This window comes from Lepidothrix coronata, unplaced genomic scaffold (genome assembly GCF_001604755.1).
Source record: "Lepidothrix coronata isolate B3197 unplaced genomic scaffold, Lepidothrix_coronata-1.0 Scaffold1, whole genome shotgun sequence".
Classification (NCBI taxonomy): Eukaryota; Metazoa; Chordata; class Aves; order Passeriformes; family Pipridae; genus Lepidothrix; species Lepidothrix coronata.
The window spans coordinates 1809783-1830366 of record NW_016690181.1 but is presented as its reverse complement, the minus strand read 5'-3'; the positions used below and the strand labels follow the sequence as shown (position 1 = coordinate 1830366).

General features: G+C 41.7%; 3 protein-coding genes across 4 annotated transcripts in view; all 3 read left to right on the top strand.

The window, feature by feature from the left end:
* Positions 1–24: 24 nt before the first annotated feature.
* Positions 25–8897, top strand: JMJD7 (jumonji domain containing 7). Its single transcript, XM_017811125.1, has 8 exons — positions 25–108; positions 672–825; positions 1718–1971; positions 2472–2528; positions 2943–3038; positions 5328–5404; positions 6451–6610; positions 8284–8897. The coding sequence occupies exons 1-8, from the start codon at positions 42–44 to the stop codon at positions 8370–8372; spliced, it is 954 nt and encodes a 317-aa protein (XP_017666614.1). The 5' UTR covers positions 25–41; the 3' UTR covers positions 8373–8897.
* Positions 8898–9017: 120 nt separating this feature from the next.
* LOC108495429 (acyl-coenzyme A thioesterase 1-like) lies at positions 9018–14711 on the top strand. Its single transcript, XM_017811117.1, has 3 exons — positions 9018–10531; positions 11841–12043; positions 13279–14711. The coding sequence occupies exons 1-3, from the start codon at positions 10078–10080 to the stop codon at positions 13879–13881; spliced, it is 1260 nt and encodes a 419-aa protein (XP_017666606.1). The 5' UTR covers positions 9018–10077; the 3' UTR covers positions 13882–14711.
* A 3305-nt stretch (positions 14712–18016) lies between these two features.
* Positions 18017–20584, top strand: part of LOC108495411 (cytosolic phospholipase A2 beta-like) — a 57709-nt gene continuing 55141 nt past the window's right edge. For both annotated transcript variants that reach the window (XM_017811092.1, XM_017811097.1), the window contains exon 1: positions 18017–18192. The gene's annotated coding sequence lies outside the window, so the exon portion shown is untranslated. The remainder of the gene's footprint in view (positions 18193–20584) is intronic.

Sequence of the window (20584 nt, the reverse complement as noted above, 5' to 3'; positions counted from 1 at the left end):
AGGGAGCCGGCGGCCCCTCCTCCTCCGGGGCCGGGCCGGGCATGGCGGAGGGCGCGGCGTTGCGGGCCGTGCGGGGCTGCCTGGCCGCTTTCCCGCGGGAGGCCCGCGGTGAGCGCCGGGCCGGCGGGGCGGGGGCAGGGGCGGGCCGGGAGGCCGCGGGTGGTCCCGCCTGTGACGGGCGCTGGTGCCGGGCTGGCTCCGCCGCGCTCCGGGGGCACGGCCCGCCCGCCTGGGGCGGACACTGTGCTGTCGGCTTCATGTTTTTGAGGTGAAGATGCAGCAGAAAGGCCGCAGAGAAAAAAAAAACACAAAAAAAAACAACAACCGAAACTCAAGAAAACGGCCTTTTTGGGTTGTTTTCCTTTGTATAAAATAGCAAATCAAAGCACTACTCCAGCTTCCCAAAAACGATCCTGTGGTGTCACCTCTGTGTGGGAGTTGTACCTCCTGTAACATATGCCTTTCATCCCCATGGGCGACGGCCTGAGTTTTCCATCTGGCTCTGAAACCCCCCAATGCCCCCTGGGTTTTAACAGAGAATTTCAGGATCCAGTGGGGGTACACCGCTTGCTTTCAGTCGGGCGCCTGTGGTGTGGGATTTGAAGCAGTGTGGTGGCAGGAGGCAATTCTCCGGGATGCTGAGTAACACTGTTTGTCGTTTACCTGGACAGAGCTGGGGTGGCCGGAGTCTGTACCCTATCTTGATAGGCCTCCATCCCCGCTGGAGTTTTATCGAGAGTGGGTGAGTCCAAATAAACCTTGTATAATTCGCAATGCCATCAGCCACTGGCCAGCTCTGAAGAAATGGACCTCAGCGTACCTCAGGTATGAACAAGCTTTGGAGCAGGACCGGTTGTCAATTTTGGCTGACCTCACTAAAAAACCCTTGGTTAATCTTTGCTTTTATTTGCAAGATTAGCTCAGATTCCTCCCTGCTTCTGTATGAAGGTGTTCAATCTTTCTAAGATCAGGTGCAAATTTATTTCTTGCAAACCTACTGCTCTACCAGTTCTGAGGCAGCCAGGTGGGTTGGTGTTTTGGCTGTGTGCAGCCAACAGGCTTAGGCTATTGAAACCCGGCTTGCTGGAGTGGGGCTGTAGCAGTGTAAGGAGAGACTGACTGGTTCATGATTGAACAAACTTTTAGTCAAAAAAGACCAAACAACGAGCATTTTAACAATGAATGAATTTTTAAAGAAAAGTCCTCCTTTACGAGGGAATTTGTGATTAGACTTAAAATCTGTGGGTTAGATCTAAATGTGTAGGTTTTAAAGCTAAATTTCCTATGGAACTAAGGGCTATTAGGTTCATGATATGTGTATCTATCAGTTTCTGTCCACCCCTTCTCCCTGGTCGATTGCTTTTGAACGTGTGAACCCTTGAACCCTTGGATTTGGCTGCATTGAGTGGTCAAAAGAATATCAAGCTCAGTCATGAGTCATGAAAAGAAGCAGCTGAAGAGGGCCCTCTACCTCCAGGGAGGAAAACAGAGCTCCTTTGTGAACTTGGCTGTTAGGAGAGAATTCAGACGAGAGCAGTTGGAGCAGAATGCGAGAGTCCTTACCAGACAGTAGAAAATGTAATCTAGAGACACTCATCCATGGAAAGACAGCCTTCTTATTTTTGCTGCCCATGAAACATGTTGTTTTTGAAGTAACCAGTATCTAATACATGGGTCAATTGCAGGGCGGGCTATAAACCTTTGATTTATTTTGCAGGGAGGTAGTAGGTCCCAAGGTAGTGAGTGTGGCAGTAACACCTAATGGTTATGCAGATGCAGTGTTTCGGGACCGTTTTGTCATGCCAGAGGAGCGCCAAATGCCTTTCATGGACTTTTTGGACATTCTGGAGAAGAAAGTGACCTCTTCCGGCGTATTCTATGTGCAGAAGCAGTGTTCAAACCTCACCAAGGAGTTCCCTGAACTTGTCAATGATGTGCAGCCTGACATACCATGGATGACTGAGGCACTTGGTAAACTCTCTGTTTCTCCTGTATTCAGTAAATGTTTTGCATGGAGCTTTGAAACAATCACAGTGGGTGAAACAATCACTGCTGAATTCTTGTTCTCTTTCTGAATGCCACAGCTCAGTTTGGTTTTATACTCTTAGAAAGCAGAAGTGGTAGAATACCTAATAAAATAATCCAAGTTTTGGGGTTGGATTACTTTGCAATCGATGTCTTGGTTGTGCATTGGGACCCTCACAACTGAAAAAAATTGTGGTGATAGTGCCACGTAGCACTTGTTTACATCAAGTGGCTTTTCTCTGATCTGGAGTCATCTTTTGGCTCAGTGCTCCCAGTATAGAAGGAGATTTCTGTTGTTCACAGAATGCTATTTGCAATGAAACCTGTCATAGTTACGAAGGAAGTTACAGGACAGAATTTGGCAGAAATTGGCAAAAAATTATTTGGAACACTTTTAAACATGACATATATTTTTTGTTGTTGACAGCATTTCTGTATTCATACAGGGAAGAAGCCTGATGCTGTGAATTTCTGGCTTGGGGAATCAGCAGCTGTGACATCTTGTACGTACCTTCTGGTGCTGTAAGTCTTCTGCGTGCTTTCAGCATAGGTTTAAGAGGGCTTGTTTTGAGTTAGGGGCTCAGGGGGATTGTGTGGTTTTTCTGACAAGGCAGTTCTATTTTAGCATGCTTTTTTTTTGCATTCTTCCTTCTGCTCTTCTGTGGCCTCTTGCTACTGTGTCTCTAGGTGCATCTACTTAGCATTGTGTCAGGCAAGGCACTGACAATTTATTTCATTCAGTGCTTTTGCTACAACATGATGTTGTTACATTCCTCTCCCACTGGCTACAAGAGGAGGAAGCAGCCTGATGATGATGGGACAAGCTGGTATTTTCAGTTGACTATAGTTTCTGGTGCAGAAAAGGAAATAGCACTGATTTTCTCTCTTTCTCCACATTTTTTTTTTCTCAATCCTAGTACATAAAGATCATTATGAGAACTTGTACTGTGTGGTATCTGGAGAGAAATATTTTCTACTGCATCCACCAAGTGACCGTCCCTTCATCCCGTATGGTACATCATTTTACTATGCAATATGTCTGGAAGTTGGAAGGAGGAGAGATTAAAACATAGAAAGATATGAAAAAAAGGAAGCAGAGATAACATTTTGATGTTTATGCAGTATTATGCTTTCCTCTGTGAATAGAAATCTCTTCTATTTCATGCTGCAGGTAGTTTGTAATACAATTGTTATTCTGAGGTCAGATTTTCCAGTCCAGTAAAGTTATAGGCTCATTGATATGCACTTTGAATACTGTCCAGTTCTGGGCCCCTCAATTCAGGAAGGACATTAAGATGCTGGAGTGAGTCCAGGAAAGGGTAGGTTTGTTGCGTGTCTAAAGATTAAGTCCTATGAAGGGCAGCTGAGGGAGCTGGGGTTGTTTAGCCCAGAGAAAAGGAGGCCCGGGGGAGACCTTATCACTCTCTACAACTACCTGAAAGGAGGGTGTAGCCAAGTGGGGTCAGCCTCTTCTCCCAGGCAACTAGAGGTAGGGTGAGAGACCATAGCCTCAAGGTGTGCCAGGGGAGGTTTAGGTTGAATATTAGGAGGAATTTCTTCACAGAAAGGGTGATTGAACATTGGAGTGGGCTGCCCAGGGAGCTGGTGGAGTCATTGTCCCTGAGGTGTTTAAGGAAAGACTGGATGTGGCACTCAGTGCCATGGTCTAGCTGACATGGTAGTGTTTGGTCATAGGTTGGACTGGGTGATCTCAGAGGTCTTTTCCAACTCACTAGATTCTGTGATATTCATGGCAGTCTCTTCAGCTTTAGAGTATTTAAATTATTCAAGTATCTTGTCAATATTGTAGCATGTCATCTTTGATAGTTTACAGATTCGGATTCTGCCTGCTCATTCATTTCTTTAGGAAAAAAAGCCAGAAAGGTTAAAAATAAGTTGTAATTTAATGAAATATTCAAGTTACTAACTGAATATCTGAAAACTGGAGAACTGGACAAAGAGATTCTTATTGGCAGCATTGCTTTACATTGCCTGTTTTCTGTTTCTTCAAGTTGCTTTCCTATGTGCACAGCAGTAGTTTGCTCTGTTGCAGCATCATCTAGAAGATGGACGGCTTAACTTTATGCCTCATAAAATAAGGTTTTATTTTTCTCATTCCTTGACTTTCAAACCATTGGGTTAAGTGAATGCAAGGTGCTGCATGACACACATATAATTTTGCCTAGACATGTGAGCTGCTACAGTATTTTATTTATACTGCTTTTATTTTGTTTACAACCTTGAAATCATAGAATCAGATAATTGTTTGGGTTAAAAGGGACCTTGAAAATCACTGAGTCAATTCCTCTGCCATTCAATAGACCAGATTGTTCAAAGCTCCATCCAGCCTGATTTGCAACACTTCCAGTGATGAGACATCCACAACTTCTCTGGGTAACCTGTTCCAGTGCCTCATGATCCTCACTGTAAAAAATGTCTTCCTTATATCCAATCTAATTCTACACTGTCTCAGTATGAAACCACTGACCTTTGTCCTGGCACTACAGGCCTTGGTAAAAGCCTTTCTAAGTGCCCTTTAGGTACTGGAAGGCTGCAATAAGGTTTTCCCAGCACCTTCCCTTCTCCAGACTGAACAACCTCAACTCTCTCAGCCTTTCTTTGCGGGAGAGGTGGTGTTGTATGTATGTGAATGTATGAAATACCTGTGTGTGATACAAATCATACTTTGTAAAACAAGTTACTGTTAAAGCATAGAACAGAGATAATGCTAACATTTCATAGTGTGCAGTAAAAAGACAATTCCGTCTTTTTGAGAATCAGGTTAATTAATGGAGAGAAACTCTCTCAAAGGAGGGCTTGGAAAACCACATACTTAAAGAAAAGCAACTAGCAGTTTCTGAAGCAGTTGATGAGCCCCATCAATTGAAATTAGAAGTGAAATGCTGGCCACGAGTCACTAATAACCCTTCCGAGTGCTTCCTTGCTAGACTGACCTAAGAAGAAACACCTGAGGATAGAATGATGTATGAGACAGGGATGCATTTATGACTTCTGAAAGGGAAAGAAGGCTGGAACAAAATAGGACTGGGATACGAATGGGCTTGGGGAGAATTCCTGTGAAGAAAGAAAACTGGAATTCCAAACAGGAAGGCGGCTTAGTATTCAGACTGACTTGAAAAAATGATTAAGAAACTGAATACAATTTGAAATGGAGAAAGGGAAGGATAGTGAGTACAGTAAGTTGAAGAAGGTTTTGTCCTAATTTTTCTTTTACTTGGCGAAAGTGTGACATGCCATTAGTTTCTCTGAGTTGTGTCATTTAATTCTTTCTCTGATTCCAGAGCTCTATCAGCCAGCAACCTACCAGGTATCAGAAGACGGCTCGTTTCAAATTGTGGATGAGAAGACTGCAGATAAGGTAAAAAGTTTATAAAGAACATAATCAATATAGTAGAGACCCTCAAACTGAGCATATTGATTGATATTTAGAAATCCTTTATTACTTGGAAGAGAACACCCAGATATTTTGCTTGTATTTTACTATTTGCAAAGGATACCCAGCTTCCAAAAAAGATTTTTAATGCACACCTGAAACCATTGATAGCATAAATTGTCTTCCATGCACCAAACTTACAGTTCCAGTTTTAAATGCATCAACAATAAACAAATTGATTGCATTCAGACTGAAATAGACTCCTCTACATTCACTTTCTTTTGACGTCTACTCAGATCTACATTTTGCTCTACAGTAGTATCACACAGTGCAATAAAACATATCTATCTCAATGAATAAATTGTATTTTCTTAGTAGTAGCACTGTTTATTTGATTAAAATGAGGCACTTCACAAAACCTCAGTAGAATCTAATCTCTTGCCTTTTACCTCTGCAATGTGTGAGTAATGCTACAACAGAACTTGAGCTGGGGCTTGTTCTCCGTTTCCAGAATGGTGCTCGTGGAATGTCATTCCTGTAACACATTAAGGTGGAGTGGTGAGGTTAATAATTCTGTAGGGCATAGAAGAAATTAATGCAGGCAAGAGGGATTTTCCAGCAACAAGAGGTGTTTTAGTTGCTGGGAATAAAAATTAGACCAGAGAGCTTAAGAAGAAGAAAGGAATTTATAAAAAGACTGGTGCAGATAAAGTATTTAAGTACTGAATGTAGGAGGAACGAGTGACTTAAGGGGCTGGAGGTGTTTTGAAAGTATACCACGAGACTGCAATCTCATGGATGACATTTATCGCCTTTTCCCTATTTAGAAATCCATCACTGAAGGAGGCAAATTTTTGCATCCTTGACCTGTTCCCAGTTGCATGTGGGAAACTGTGTAGCTGTACATGTTTTGCTAGATAAAGTACATGTTTTGTAACCTAGTAAGTTTGACTATCAGTTGATTTTCTGGAAACTTGCTGGAATTTTTTGCCAGGGTCAGTACCATATGCACAACATTCTTTTGCCTTCAGGTGCCCTGGATCCCTCTGGACCCCTTGAACCCCAATCTGGAACTGTATCCAGAGTATGCTCAGGCACAACCTTTGCAGTGTACAGTGAAAGCTGGTGAGATGTTATATCTGCCTTCTCTCTGGTTCCATCATGTTCAGCAATCACATGGCTGTATAGCAGGTAAAAGACACAGTATTTCCAGATACATTTTTGAACTGTGGTGGGTGTGCAGCTAGATATCCCACAACAAAGCATCAGATAACTTTCAAGTTATCTGCCTCTCTGCAGGTTGAAATAACAATCTCGGCAGATCCCATGGGGCTGCCTCCTTGCAGCCTGTTTTGTGTATAATTGGTGGCTTGGTTGACAAGTGCTTGGGATGTAGCAGAAGACAGTTTTTCTAGTTGTCAGGTCTGGAGAAGGATAGCTAATGCAGTGATCATGATCCAGTTTCTGTTTAAGACATGGAGTAAGCAGTTTGTCTGTCTAGCCTGCTAACTGGAACTGGTCATCTATGTATGTTTTGCGAAGAAACTGCATGTAGCATGTGCCATTATCACGTGGCAAAAAAGCCCGAAACCCTGGAGTAAGAAAAGGAAACCAGAAAGTGAATGACTTCTAGGCATAGATGTAGACACACCATGAAAGATACTGTTTTCATGTGAGCTGAAATGTTCTGACCCAGTCTCTTATCTTGCTAATAAGCCTGTATTTGTTATTGTTCCCCTGCACTTATCAAAAGTCTTGTTGTCTCTTTATTTGTAGGATTTATCATCACCTCTATGTCTCTTTTTTTTTTTTTCCTTCCCCAAGAGAGTTCCAGAATTGCAAACATTGTTCTTTTGGTGCAGGTGGAGAGGTGGGGATACTGCAAAGTATTATTGTGATGTCATGTGTATTATTGTGATGTCATGAAAGTTTTGCAAGGTTTGAGGAAGGGATTTTGCTGTCCTTTACCTGGAATAATGCTGTCTGTCAAGAAAAAAGTATTTTGAACAACACAACATTAGTATTAGTGTAACACTGCAAATATTGCAAGCCCTTTTTGTCAGTACTTGTGATTCTGTGATAAAAAGACAAGCTACCAGTAAAGCAGTATTTCTGATTCTCTTTCCCCAGCACTGTTGCCTCAATCCTCTAAAAAATCAGAAGATGTTTTAGAAAAAGTAGTGTTGTTTCCAGCTGCAAGCCTCTGGCCATTCTTTTTTTTCTGCATTTAGAAGAAATGCAAAAGAGTTTGAGTTTATTTGACCTTTAGTCTGTTAACTGCAGTACAGTCTGTACACACTTGAAAAATCAATATTCTCTGGGTCTGGTCCAGTGAATGTCTGAAGCTAGAGTATATCCTCCTCCAAGAGGCATTGATACAATATTACACTTCTTGGCTTAGTTTTTCTAGGAAACATACACCAAAATTAACACAAGAAACAGAACTAAAGCACTGTCTAATTGATGGCCATTGTGAAGTAGTGGTGAATTTCCCATCCTTTATATGGGAAGAAGGGTTCCTATCCAGATATTAAACTTTGTGATTTTATATTTTGTGTATAAACAGAACCATATGTTTTTTGTTCCTAAACATTTTGTCAGCTTGTGCTTCAAGGAATCTCCAGTATACAGTATGAAGAGGAGTAGGTTTGGGTTAAGAAAGAGTTGCACTGGCAGCACTATTAAAGAACACCACTGTTTGCTTATGTTATTTTTGGCTGTAGTCAAAGATTTGCTCATTCCAAAGTTCGGTCAGTAATGAGGAAAAGCCTGTACTAACTGAGCTGTGTAAAAGTCTATGAACATATTTGTAAATCATTACATTCTAGCCTTAGAAATGTTTTTCCTTTTTCTTGTCTCCTCAGTGAATTATTGGTATGACATGGAATATGACCTTAAGTACAGCTATTATCAACTACTAGATGGTCTCACAAAAGCTGTGAAAATGCTGTAGCAGAGATGGGAGACTCGAGCATGTGATCTCTCTTTCTGATGCGATACAATCGTCAGCATCTTGTGACTGGAGTATGAACGTGACTGACACAAAAACAACTGAATTATCGTCAACAATGCCTGCCAAACAGATCATGGCTACTTTGCTTGATTTCAGAGTCCAGGTCAACTGGCCAGATTTTTTGGCTTGTAAGGAGAAGGTTTGATAATAGCACTTTTAGGCCTTTGCATGTTGCCTCCGTGATGGTGAGCAAGATAGAATTTGAAGGGAGGCAATCCAGGTTTTGAAAATCCCAAAGCAGAAGCCCTGACTGTTCAGATCTACACGTTGTTTTCATAACAACCCAAGTGGACAAGGAAGGATCTGCTCTGCCCCTCACCTGTGCATCAGGCTGCATCTGTCCAACACATGCATTCTGCTTAAGGCAAAAGTCTTGCACAACTGTAATTCACTAAGTTCAGTGGCTCTGGTGTTTTAATGGTGGGAAACTACAATTTCTGGAATAAATAGATCAGTTTAAAAGTTTATTTCTGTACTATTTTTTTTTCCCAAATGAAATGATGGCTAAAGGACATCTAGGAGGTCATGCAAAACTCAATGGCTACTTTCCATGTTAAGCTAATAGTTTTTATTACTAGTTTTTACTTCTTTCCACTGTTGTATTTAAATGTAGCTACATTCTCTTTCATCTCGAGGGGTGGTTTCAGAGTTTCCTTGCCAGATCTACAGTCCATCTGCACATCATCTATGGTCTTGTGGCATGACGTGCGATTCTGCAGCCTTATTCTGTGCCAATAATTGCTGCCTAACACGTGGTCAGGCGAGATGTGTGAACCAGGAGCCTATTTCTGCAGCCTCAGTTCCGATTTGTATTCCACAGAATGGGTTGAGACTTCTCAAATGTCTGAGACCCACAGAGTAGGACTAGAAGGCTATTAAATACACAAACATTGCAAAAGTGTAATATAAATAATATTAAAAAAACCAAAAGATAGTGTTTATAGTCAAATCTTCAAACAGTTCCTTAGAAACATTAGCAATATGGGGAAATTTATTTTCCGTGTATTAATTAGGAAAATACAGATACCCTTTAGACAAGATTGATTGTGAAGAAAAATGCAGGGTTTTTTTTACTGTGTCTGTTTCTTTTGTTTTTTAAAGAAACATAGCATAAAATTTCATTTTATCTTGGGGTGCTTGTCCAAAAATTGCTGAAAGCTCAAGAGGAATTAAAAGCAGGCTTTGTTTCGCAGCTAAATTAAGGTCTCACGTTACTTCAGACTTTCCAGCTTGTTTGTGTTTACTGTGCCTTGGCAGAGGTGCCCAAGCCAGTTCTGCAGTCAAATCTGGAATTGCCTGCAGTCGGGGTGGAAAGACAATTTGAATATCTTTTTGCTACTTTGAGGATTTTCATTTAGTCTCTTTCTCTAGTCAAAAGTAACACCACACGCCAAGAAGTGACAGCTTGTGTCTGTGCAAGTGGACGGTGTTACTGTGCCACCTCTCTGCCGGAGTGTCTGGAGAGAGGCGTGCTCTGAACTACGTCTCCCAGCAGCCCGCGCTGGCCGACTGAAGGAAGTGGTCATGGTGGGTCTTCCTGAACTTTGGGCAGAGATTTTAAGCCTGAGAAGCGAAGGTCTTCTGACGGTGCTGTCTCACGCAGTTTCACACGACCCGTGTCTCGCCACAAGAAAGGTCCGCTGGGATGGCAGTGCAGGTGTTGGTCCTGCCTTCCCCCAGGTGTCTGTTCGATGACCCTATGCAGATCCGTGTGGTGGGTCTCCGGCCGCAGCAGGCGGTCACCCTTCGAGCCAGCCTGGTGGACGAGAGCGGGGAGCTTTTCCAAGCCCACGCTCTCTACAGAGCTGAGAGCAGCGGAGAGCTCGACCTCAGCTGCTCCCCAGCTCTGGGGGGCAGCTATGTGGGAGTGGAGCCGATGGGACTGCTGTGGTCTCTGCAGTCTAAAACGCCCTATAAGCGGCTAGCAAAGAGGAATGTCCTGACCCCTTTCTGTGTGGACTTGGAAGTGTATGAAGGCCATGGGGACATAAGCCGCTTGCTGGGAAAATGCACCAACGAACGATGGTTTTTAGGAGAGGGGGTGAAGAGGATTTCAGTCAGAGAAGGTCGTCTGAAAGCAACCCTCTTCCTCCCTCCTGGTGAGTTTTAATTCCATTCTGGTTTACCAGGTGTGACTTATACCACATATTGTGCCCCGTGTCCCCTGGATACACTCAGCAACTCAGAGCAAAGCCTCAGCTAATGATTCTCTCAGCCTGTGCATGGTCCAGATACTTGGATCCTCACAGCAGAGCAGGGAGGAGCAGGTGTTGCCCAGTCGGGTCAATGGCTGAGGCGGGAGTGTAGTGGTGCAGGGAGGGCAGTGGTGGTAACACAAGATGTCTCCTGGTTCTTCTAGTTGAGGCAGGTCAGGACCTCTCCTGTGGTGAGAGCTCTGGCAAAAACTGTGTTTATTTCTTACCTCTTCTGTGTAGCTGACAGGACAGAGAGGCCCCTGGGCTTTGGCAGAGCTGTGATACATGACAGCTCTGGCTGTGGAGTGAAGAATGATGAGGCATGGTGGGAGCACCATGCAGCCTAGGCTGCTCCAGCAGCTGCCATGGATCTTCCTACAGGCTCTGGACTTGTATTTCTGTCTCTCTCTTTAGCTAAGGAAGAGTCAAAGCAAGAAGTCTCTACCTGGTTGAGCAGCTGATCTATGTGGGATATTTAGGAAGATGGGAGACAAATGGGAAAATCAAGGTCTTAAGTAAACTGGTGCCATATTCCACAGCTTCATACAGAGACACTGCTGAGACTGGATCCTGTGCAAAGCTGCTTTGAGCCGTGAAGTGTTTCAGTTTCTTGAGCAGAACTTGAACATGGCTGTCTTGCTCTGTAATTAATAAACAGTTCCTTACAGCTGCTGCAACATCAAAGCTTGTAAGGGAAGTCTGGCTATAAGAATGAGCAGAGCAGCATCAGGAAAGGAAGGTCCTATTGCTGCAGGAGGAGAGCTGAGGAGCCCAGGGGTAGTTACCTGTATCACACTGAAGCCTGAATTGCCATAGGTTAGTGCTGGTATTTGTGAGTATATTTCATAACCCAAGTATTCCCTCCCTGGCAAAGCTAGCACAGTTCCTAAAGAAGTGCTGCTCATGCAGTGATACTGTTTATTCATTGATCCCCAGTGACCTGAAAACATCTAGGCAAATGTCAGCAAAATTCATGATGGGAGAAGGATGTCCAACCTATGACTTCCTATAATGAGTTTCTAAGAGAGAAAAGAAATATCCAAATTCATGTCCTTACAGTGATTTTGTGTGTGCCCGAGAACAACAGCCACCACAAAAAGCTTCAAAGGATCATTTCTTCTGATATCTACTGACATGTGCTGAGAGGGCACTACTGAAGTGACAGCTTATCTCTCTGGTAGTACACTTTGCTATACATACCCCTTTGTTGCAGGACCTGGTCCGTTCCCTGGACTTATTGATTTGTATGGATCTGGAGGAGGTCTTGTTGAATACAGAGCAAGTCTCCTGGCTAGCAGAGGCTTTGTGACTCTGGCTCTTGCTTACATGGCCTTTGAAGATATCCCTACTACTCCAGAGGTTCTTGAACTGGACTATTTTGAGGAAGCTGTGAACTTTTTGCGGAAACAGCAGCAGGTAAGAGACAAGTTATGGTGTTCTTCCTGTTGGAAACTATTTTGCAGTTTTCTAGTTGGAATAGTGTATGTCACTGAATGCAACAAAGTTTCTGAAATGTTAGAAGGAAACAACATTGTCTGAAAGACAATGTGATCTTGAGAGATGGAAAAGCATGTGCTTCAACTCAAATTTTGCAAGTAGCAAAATTTTGCACAGCATCTTATAACAGTCCAAAACATGCTGGCAAACCAGATTTGTGAAAGATTAAATCAAAGCAGTTCGTGGACTAGAAGTACAGAACTGCTTAAGCAGTAAATCTTAATTTTTCCCAACTTTTGCATCTTTCAAGATTTTAGAGGGGAAAACAATCCATTGACTATATTACAGGCTTTTGATTCTGTTCCACAAGTGTCCTTCTGAAGTTTCAAAAGACAATAATAGAAAACTTTAACAAAAGAATCCCTTACAGTTGTAGCACTGGAGGGTGTGACACATCTTAAGCTGAGGCTGTATTTGAAAAAGTGTGGGGGATAAAAAAGACACTTAATAGCAATGCATCATCATACTTCACTCAAAAGTGACCAAGAGATACTAAGTAGCATCTAAAATTTTAATAGAGTGCTGCTTAAAGAGGTATTAAGTTCACAAAGTTATTTCCTTTCTAGCACATGGACACCAGGATTGTAGCCAGTGTGAGAGGGGAATTCAACCTTGCTTGTCTTCTTTCTCATAGAGCTCTGAAACGTCTAGATTTTGACATAAAGGGCCTTCACTATCAAATCAGTTGATTTAAACAGCTCTTGGGGTCACTGAGCCTCAGGTGTAATGAACCTTACATCTTCTAAGGCAAAACAGAAAATAACAGGTCAACTGTAGGAAAGTATTAAAAAAATGGCAATAAAGAAATTTATTGCAAGTAAACCCATGAAGAAGTGGTTTGGAGATAGGAACAGTAAAAGATTCCATATCGAGACCGCATGTCTAGCCAGGATGTGGAGGGAGCAAAGAGGCTTTGTCTTTAGAAGTCACCAGGAAGGAAAAATCTTACAGGAGAAGAGATGTTGAGGAGCTGTGGAATTCATAGTCACTCTTGTGGAGCCTCAGCAAAGGGATAGATGAAGGATTGATATAACCTGAACAGTGAGAGGGAAGGGGCAAAATATAGGTGGTCTTAGAGGGCTGAGTGAGAAAGCAGAACATTATGTCAGCTCAGGAAATAAGTAGTTGATAATGTTTTCATAACTCTGTTTCAGGTGAAAGATACCGGGATTGGTGTTTTGGGCTTGTCTAAAGGAGCTGATCTAGCCCTTTCCATGGCCACATTTCTACCTGGCATCAAGGCAGCTGTCAGCATATCTGGAAGTGGTTTTAATTCCTTCATTCCCCTGAAGGGGAATGGCTTCACTATTCCTCCCCACCCATATAATCTGGAGAGGATGAAGATCAGTGATGAGTCTGGCCTAGTAGATTTTTCAGATGTCTTAGATGATCACAGGGACCCAACAACTTGGGTTTGTCGCATTCCAGTGGAGAGGTCCTTAGCCAAGTTCCTGTTCTTGTCTGGACTGGATGACACAAACTGGAAAAGTGATCTCTATTGCCAGAATGCTGTTCAGCGCCTTCAGCAGTGTGGACGGGAAGTGGAGTTTTACTCCTATTCTGGAGCAGGGCACCTCTTGGAGCCACCATACTTGCCTCTGTGCCAGGCTTCTATCCACAGAGTGCTTGGGATGTTTGTGTGTTGGGGAGGGCAGTGGAGAGAGCATGCTAAAGCCCAAGAAGATGCCTGGCGCAGGATACAGGCCTTTTTCCGGCAGCATTTGATGGACTCAGACATCCCTAAGAGCAAGCTATAGTGGAAGTTGTCAAAGATGCTGACCAGGGTTGGTATTTCAGTACTCACTAAATCTTGGAAACTCATCAAAAGTGTCCTGGACTGCCTTCCTCTAAACCCCACTGTTGCATCATTGTTTATTTTCATTCTCCTAATAGTTTTCCACTTAGTTGAATTTCCATTTGGTTGAATTTCGGTTGACTTCTGACCACAGCTTCACTGTATATTGACACCATCTGGTCTGCCTGTGTGCTGTAGTCTGACCTGGCATCCCATCATGTAGATTGCATTTGTAATGAGCTATTTTTGCCCTCAATCTGCAACCATCTCTTTTCATAAGAGGAAATACTCTCACAGGAGTTTTCCACTGAATTATTTAGGAATATTATTTCTATAGGAAACTACCATTAAAAATAAAAATGCTTTCTACCAGCAAATCAACAATGAGGTCACAGATGCTTTCATACAGTTGTCACGCTCAGCCATCAGGTTCAAGGAAAATGGTGTTGAAACTAGAGGATGAAGGGAGCTGACTGGTGACTCCATTGACAGTGATAGCACATGGGACCTCTTTGGTTTTTTGTTCTGGAATGAAAGCTTTGCTACCCAGTTAAAAGCCCTTTATTTGTCATTTGCATGGAAGCTGGCAAGAAAGACTGAAAAAGCTGGTTTAGCTGAGCAGCTCTGTGCACATAATGGAAAATATTCCAGCCAATTCACTTTCACTGGGAATACTTTTAAAATGAAACTCAAATTTGAAACTTATCTTCAGGAAAAAGGAACTGGACGCAGACTAATATAAAATAATTGGAAATGGCTTAATTTCAATAAAATGCTTCTCTCTGTTCTTGAGCATGTTCTTAAGTATTTTGCTGAAGACTTTGATATTTAATGTTTCTTCTGCTGAAGAGATGATTTAGACAAATAGGGCTAGAGGGCTAAGATCACATTCTTTTTCCAAGTTAATAGCAAAAATTCTACTAATTGCAGCCTGTTGAGTCAGGGTGATTTATATAGTTTCTCCAGGTCTACTGAATACAGACAACATTATTCAAGAACAATGTGAATTATTCAATTAAAGATAATACACCTTTAGCTGCAAGAGATCCTCTGCCAAGCACAACTGATAAAACTAATAAAAATTGGATAGGAAAAGCTGGTCTTGTAATCTGCTTGTAATTGAAAAGTGCTTCAGATAAAATAGAGCATCAAAGAACTAGCTTGAACCAAAAGATCTCATCTTGCTTCTTACATAGTCATTCCTTGTTTAGCACTGCGCACTACATTTCTGTTAAGAGAATGAGAAAAGCTTGTGACAAGTCTCTTCAGAAACTGAGAATCTCCCTGCATGTAAGTTGCTATGAACAAGTTTATTACAAGGGAACAGTACATCTTGCGGTGCTCTTTTGGGGCAGGATGATTTCCCTAGCTAACTTGGAATCAGGCAACAATGGAGAGTGCTGATTTGCAAATGCGTTCTTAAAATTTTCCATCTTTGATTTGGTACAACTTTTGGTCTCTTTACATAGGAAAGAGACTATCCCAAAAAGAAGAGAGGAGTGCAAAAAAGCATGTCCTTGAATGGAACATCTCTGAACTCATCTTTAGCCTTATTGCTCAGAGCCCATGGAACTAAAATAATCTGGGCGAATGTGATCTAAGTTATATGAAGCTTATATAGCTTATTGTTTTTAATTAGGTGTCCCTGAAGCAACCCACAGACTGTGGACCTTTGGACACAGCTTTTTGTATCGCAGTGCAGATGATTTACTTTACACAGCTCTGTCCTCCTGGCCAATCTACTCAGTAACCCTTTGTGAAAAGCTCCAGGGAATCCTGACAGTTTGGAAATATATGGGCACCGCATGGAGCAATGTTCTCTGTACTTCTCAAGGCTTCTTGAAAAAGTTGTGGGGTTCTCTTCTCATAGTTTGCCATATATGTTGTAAGGCTGTGTATAGCTCAGGAAGAAAAAAGTTCTTGATGTTCTTTACTGGAGACCTGAAAGTACCAGGTCCAATCAGGTATGAGGTTGAACACAAGCAAAAACTGACCCTGAAGCATTTTGATACATGTAGAGGAAACTGCAGAAGAAAAGTAATCAAAGTACCTGTAAGCAAGAAATGAACCACAGGTACAGAAGACCTGAAACATCTTTGGCAAAGTAACTGCCTCTGCAGAAGTAGTGGGTATTTGAGACTGCAGTGGGTTTTTAGTAGGGACTGTGCTGAACAAGGACATTTCAGTGCAAATGTGCTCCTGTAACACCAGTGGCTTCTTACTCAGGCAAAACAGTGTCTCTGGATGGCTTCTATAAGCAGGGTTATTTCACAGCCACAGGACAGAAGAGATGAAGTGGAAGATGAGAATATACATTGTGTGGTGTAATTCAGAGGTGACTTTTCTCCATTTCTTTTTTCTGTTTCCTGTGTGTGTTTGGAAGTCTAAAGGTTTAGATTTTTTTTTTTAATTCAAAACTTAGTTCTCTAATACACTGCCAGATCATTTGTTATCAAGCTGAGGGGTAAGACCAACGTTTAATGACAAAATACAAATAGTAAAAAATTTTTTATAGCAGTATTTTGCTAAGAAATTTATAATTCTACCATTTCAGAAAAAAAAATCACTATTCTGTACTTTTTAGTGCTCCATATACATTATTCAAAAATGGAATCTGAACCAAATGTAATGTTAAGCACAGAGAAAGTGATACTTTACATTTGGCAAGAAGGAAGATTAATATTTCCAATGAACTAACACTCCTTGCAGCACTTACTGCAAAATATCCCTGCTACTTTTCATTGTCTAGGACAAAAACTAGAAATGCTAAAAGAGTCTTAAAAAATTGTCCATGCAAAATTTGCATTAAACCTAAAAATGTCTGGACCCTGACTTTAGATAGCACTTAGAAAAAATAATTAAGTGAGTTACATTCTATTTATGTAGGATTATATCTTTTTGGTGACTTCAGCCGCTGAACTTTCAACATCTTGTGTTTAGACTGTAAATATATGTTTGCATTAAAGTCACTTCAGTGAAAGGTGTGGTTTTATACTTTTCTTAACTGTTTTAAGAATACCTTGCTGCACAGAGGGACACATGCCTTTTTTCCTGGTTACCGATCTAATCCCGTGGAAAAAACCCAAAACACAAAAGATTAAAATGTTCAGCTGGATCAAAGAAGGAAGCAGCAGGAATGTGCATGGTGTTATCAGGAGAAGCAAGGGTGAGTGATTCTGTGCCTTTCAGGATCTGTGTGACCTTATGCCAAGGCAAGGTAATTGAGAAATTAGCAGAGTTTTTAGTTATGTTTGTAATCACTAGTCCACCTGATTCTAAATTGTGAGCCATTTCTGTATACAGTGAAGTGAATGCTTGGTGACTCATTGTGTGCTGCCCCCATTTACAGTGGATCTGGTCCTGAAGGAGTGTTCAGCAGTGGAGAAAAGATTGTGAAATGTGAATGTCAGATAGGAGACAAGCTGGATAGACGTTTCAAGGGAGATGTCCTGTACAGGAACAGAGCATGTGCATAACTCTGTCTTCAACTAGAAGAGAAGGTTCAAATGCACTGCTATCATTTTAATATGCTATGAATCCAGAAAGATAGTTTTGAATCAATAAACCTGTGCCATCTGCAAGAGTCTGTCCCTGGATAGTGTCAGTCTGACATTCTCAAACATAAAGCACTAACTCAAAATGGATGAATTTTTCTAGTCTAGGCACTGGCTGCAAAGAGCTTTGGCTCCAGCCATTCTCCCATTTCTGGATCATTTCAGATAAGAGATACATGTTGTCTTGATGCAGGAAGACTACTTTGATACCTAACAGCATCATTTCTGTTGTAGTGGGAGAGAAAGAGGTCAGGGGTCTGTACTTTTTGTTGGAAATATCATATCCAATTGCTGAAATAGCCCAGCAGTTACTGCTTCAATGCCAGTCTACATACCACTCCCTGTAAAGCTGAGACTTAGTCTCTTTTTAGACAGCAATGTACAGGGGCAACTATGTTCTTTCAAGCCTTCCAGGAGTCTTGTTCTTGCTGTGGCCATCTTCCCTCATCTGAGGGTGTAATGTCTGCTTTCTCTTTTTTTCTCTGTCTTTGGCAGTTTTGCTCCCATCTCACTGACCATGACCCAGGCCATTCCAATTCCAGGGCACTTTGCATGATCTGCTGATGGAGGGGGAGCACCCTCAGCAATATGTAAGGCCAAGGCCAGAAGGGTATATGATAACACTGGCAATGATGCTTTGACTGGTGAAGACTAGGAATATTATGTTGTCCGTTGAAAAATTCCTCACACTGGTCTTGTTTCTGGCAAGCTACCTTTAGGTAGGTCAGAAAGACAATTTTGCAGTGAGAATGAGACGTGTTTGGTATATTTATAGTGGCTAATGACTGTATGCAGCATGTTTTGTATGTGATCAGGAACACTGGAAAGTGCACCATATGTGGCACCTCAGCAGCAAGAAGTGAGATTTGGAGAGTGATAGGCCATTCAGATGGGTCATTCAGTCTGGGCTAATAGTTGACCTGAAGTAGTTTTTGTTAATTTAAATTTTGACCTAGTTTAGTGTTTAGTTTTTAAGAATTATTCTAAGGAGACCTTGAGGTGGCAGTTGTTTTGACATTGTTCATTTCTAGTTGAGTTTGCTATTACCAAAAGGAAGGCATGGGATGGCTTTGGTTGTGCTTGATTGAAAGTAACATCTGCAATAATCAGCTAGTTTGACCATGTCTGAGTGTAAGGGAGCTGGTGGTCACAGAACAGCCAAGTCTGGGTACAGAGCCAAGGGTTGGCTAAATAGCCAACTGTTATGATTGAGCAGGAGCAAAACACTGGGAAAATCCATTAGTATCACACTAGCAGAACTCAGGTATCTGTAGATACCATTCTTGTTCAAATCCAGCCTGCTCAATCTCCAATTTCTGGTGAGAGAACTTGCAAAATGGGAGACATCTGTGATTTGAAGGTTACCTCCCCATGTGACATCAGATATATATACAGATGACAGTGAAATTTGTACATAGTGATGTATGTAAATGATACAATTTGTCTTGGAGCAAGATGAAAGGGCAAATCTTTCAATCTGAACTGATTCTTTATGAGAATCTCCTATGCAATTAGGTTGATATTACATTGATAAATACAGCCAGTGATTAAGCTGCATTTGTTTACAATTCTGGATACTGAGCCTAAAAATTCAAGCATTAAGCAGGGACTTGGAAGTCACACTTTGACATTGTGCAGAATTTGAGAATGACTCTATCAGGTGGACTTGGTGCATTTGACTGCTGAGCAGTCAGCAGTTCCCTAGTTCCCTGCCAAGCACTGACTGTGACATGAATACTGATCTACTGTACTGCTCCTTGGTGCTACTGTCAGAATATTGCTCATACTAGATTTAAATCTGCAAAGAGATAAAGTGTATTTGTTGCTTGCATCAACCAATGTCCAGGTGTTAGAAAGATAAATTGCTTATTGATAGAATTGCCCTGTTAAGGTTTAGGGCTTGACATGCTTCAATGATCTCAGACCTAGGGGGAGGTTAACAAAGTTTGGGGAGAACGATGTACGACTACACTAGATGCAAATAATGCAAAATTTGTGGACCACAAGGACATTTGGCAGAACTCCCAAAATCTCCAGCATGTGGCTTTGGGCTGCTGTCAATGGACTGAAGAGACAGCATGCTGCTTTAGGTTTCGGGATGTTCCATGGTCTCCTCTCCTCCAATATAGGCAAATGCGATTAAAAAAAATCTTTGTGATGTATCTGTCAAACTATATCTGGCTGCCACTTTATCGTGAATATTCATAGTGCTGTTTGTAGTATGAGGTAGGTAAATGCTAACTGTAAACCCATCCAAAGCCTTTCATTATTCTGACAGCCTTAATTACCTTCCTGGCTTTTTTCTCTAGAAGGGGAAGACAGTTACATGCTACCTTTCCCTGTAAGTTCAGAATCAAGGTTAAAATCCTAGTTGTTGGTCCAGACTTATAAACAGACTGTGCTGTGTGTATTGGTGATTGATTATTGTGGCAGTGTTCAAGGCTTTAAATAAGAAAGGTCAGGTACCCTAGAGACTTCTGCTGAATACCTGATCATCTTTTATAGAATAATTTGTATGCTAGAAACATGGTGGCTGGTAAACACAGCTGTTCTGGTAAAAACTACTTCATTCACTTTGTGGGTTATCTTGCATCTGCAGGTAGAAAAAACAGTCAGACTCTCAGACACAATTCAACTAATTAAGCCACTGACACTAGCTGAGACACTATTGAAAAAAAAAGAATATATTCAAAATAAGAAAGTGATACAGATTGAGTGTGCTCTATTCTACTAGCAGGAAATGTGCAGTGCAAAAACAGCACATAGTGGTCACTGTTTGCCACATGGGACAATTGGGAAACAATAGAGAAAAAAATTCTTCACAGTGAGAGTGGTTAAACCCTTGAAGAGGTGCCCAAAGAGGTTGTGGATTCACTGTTGGTGTACATTTTTGACAGAATAAAAGAAAAGAGCAACATCATATTACTTTGGAATTTAGTCCTGCTTTGATCAGATGTTTGGACGAGATGACCTTGAGGGCCCTTTCTAATTTTTGAGGATTATAGGAAATAGTATATTCAGGTTCACTTTCCCCAGTGTGAAGTGCACTTGCCTGAAATAGAAAGGCCGGTTCATGAGGTGTTAGACACATGTTGTTTATCCTTTAAAATG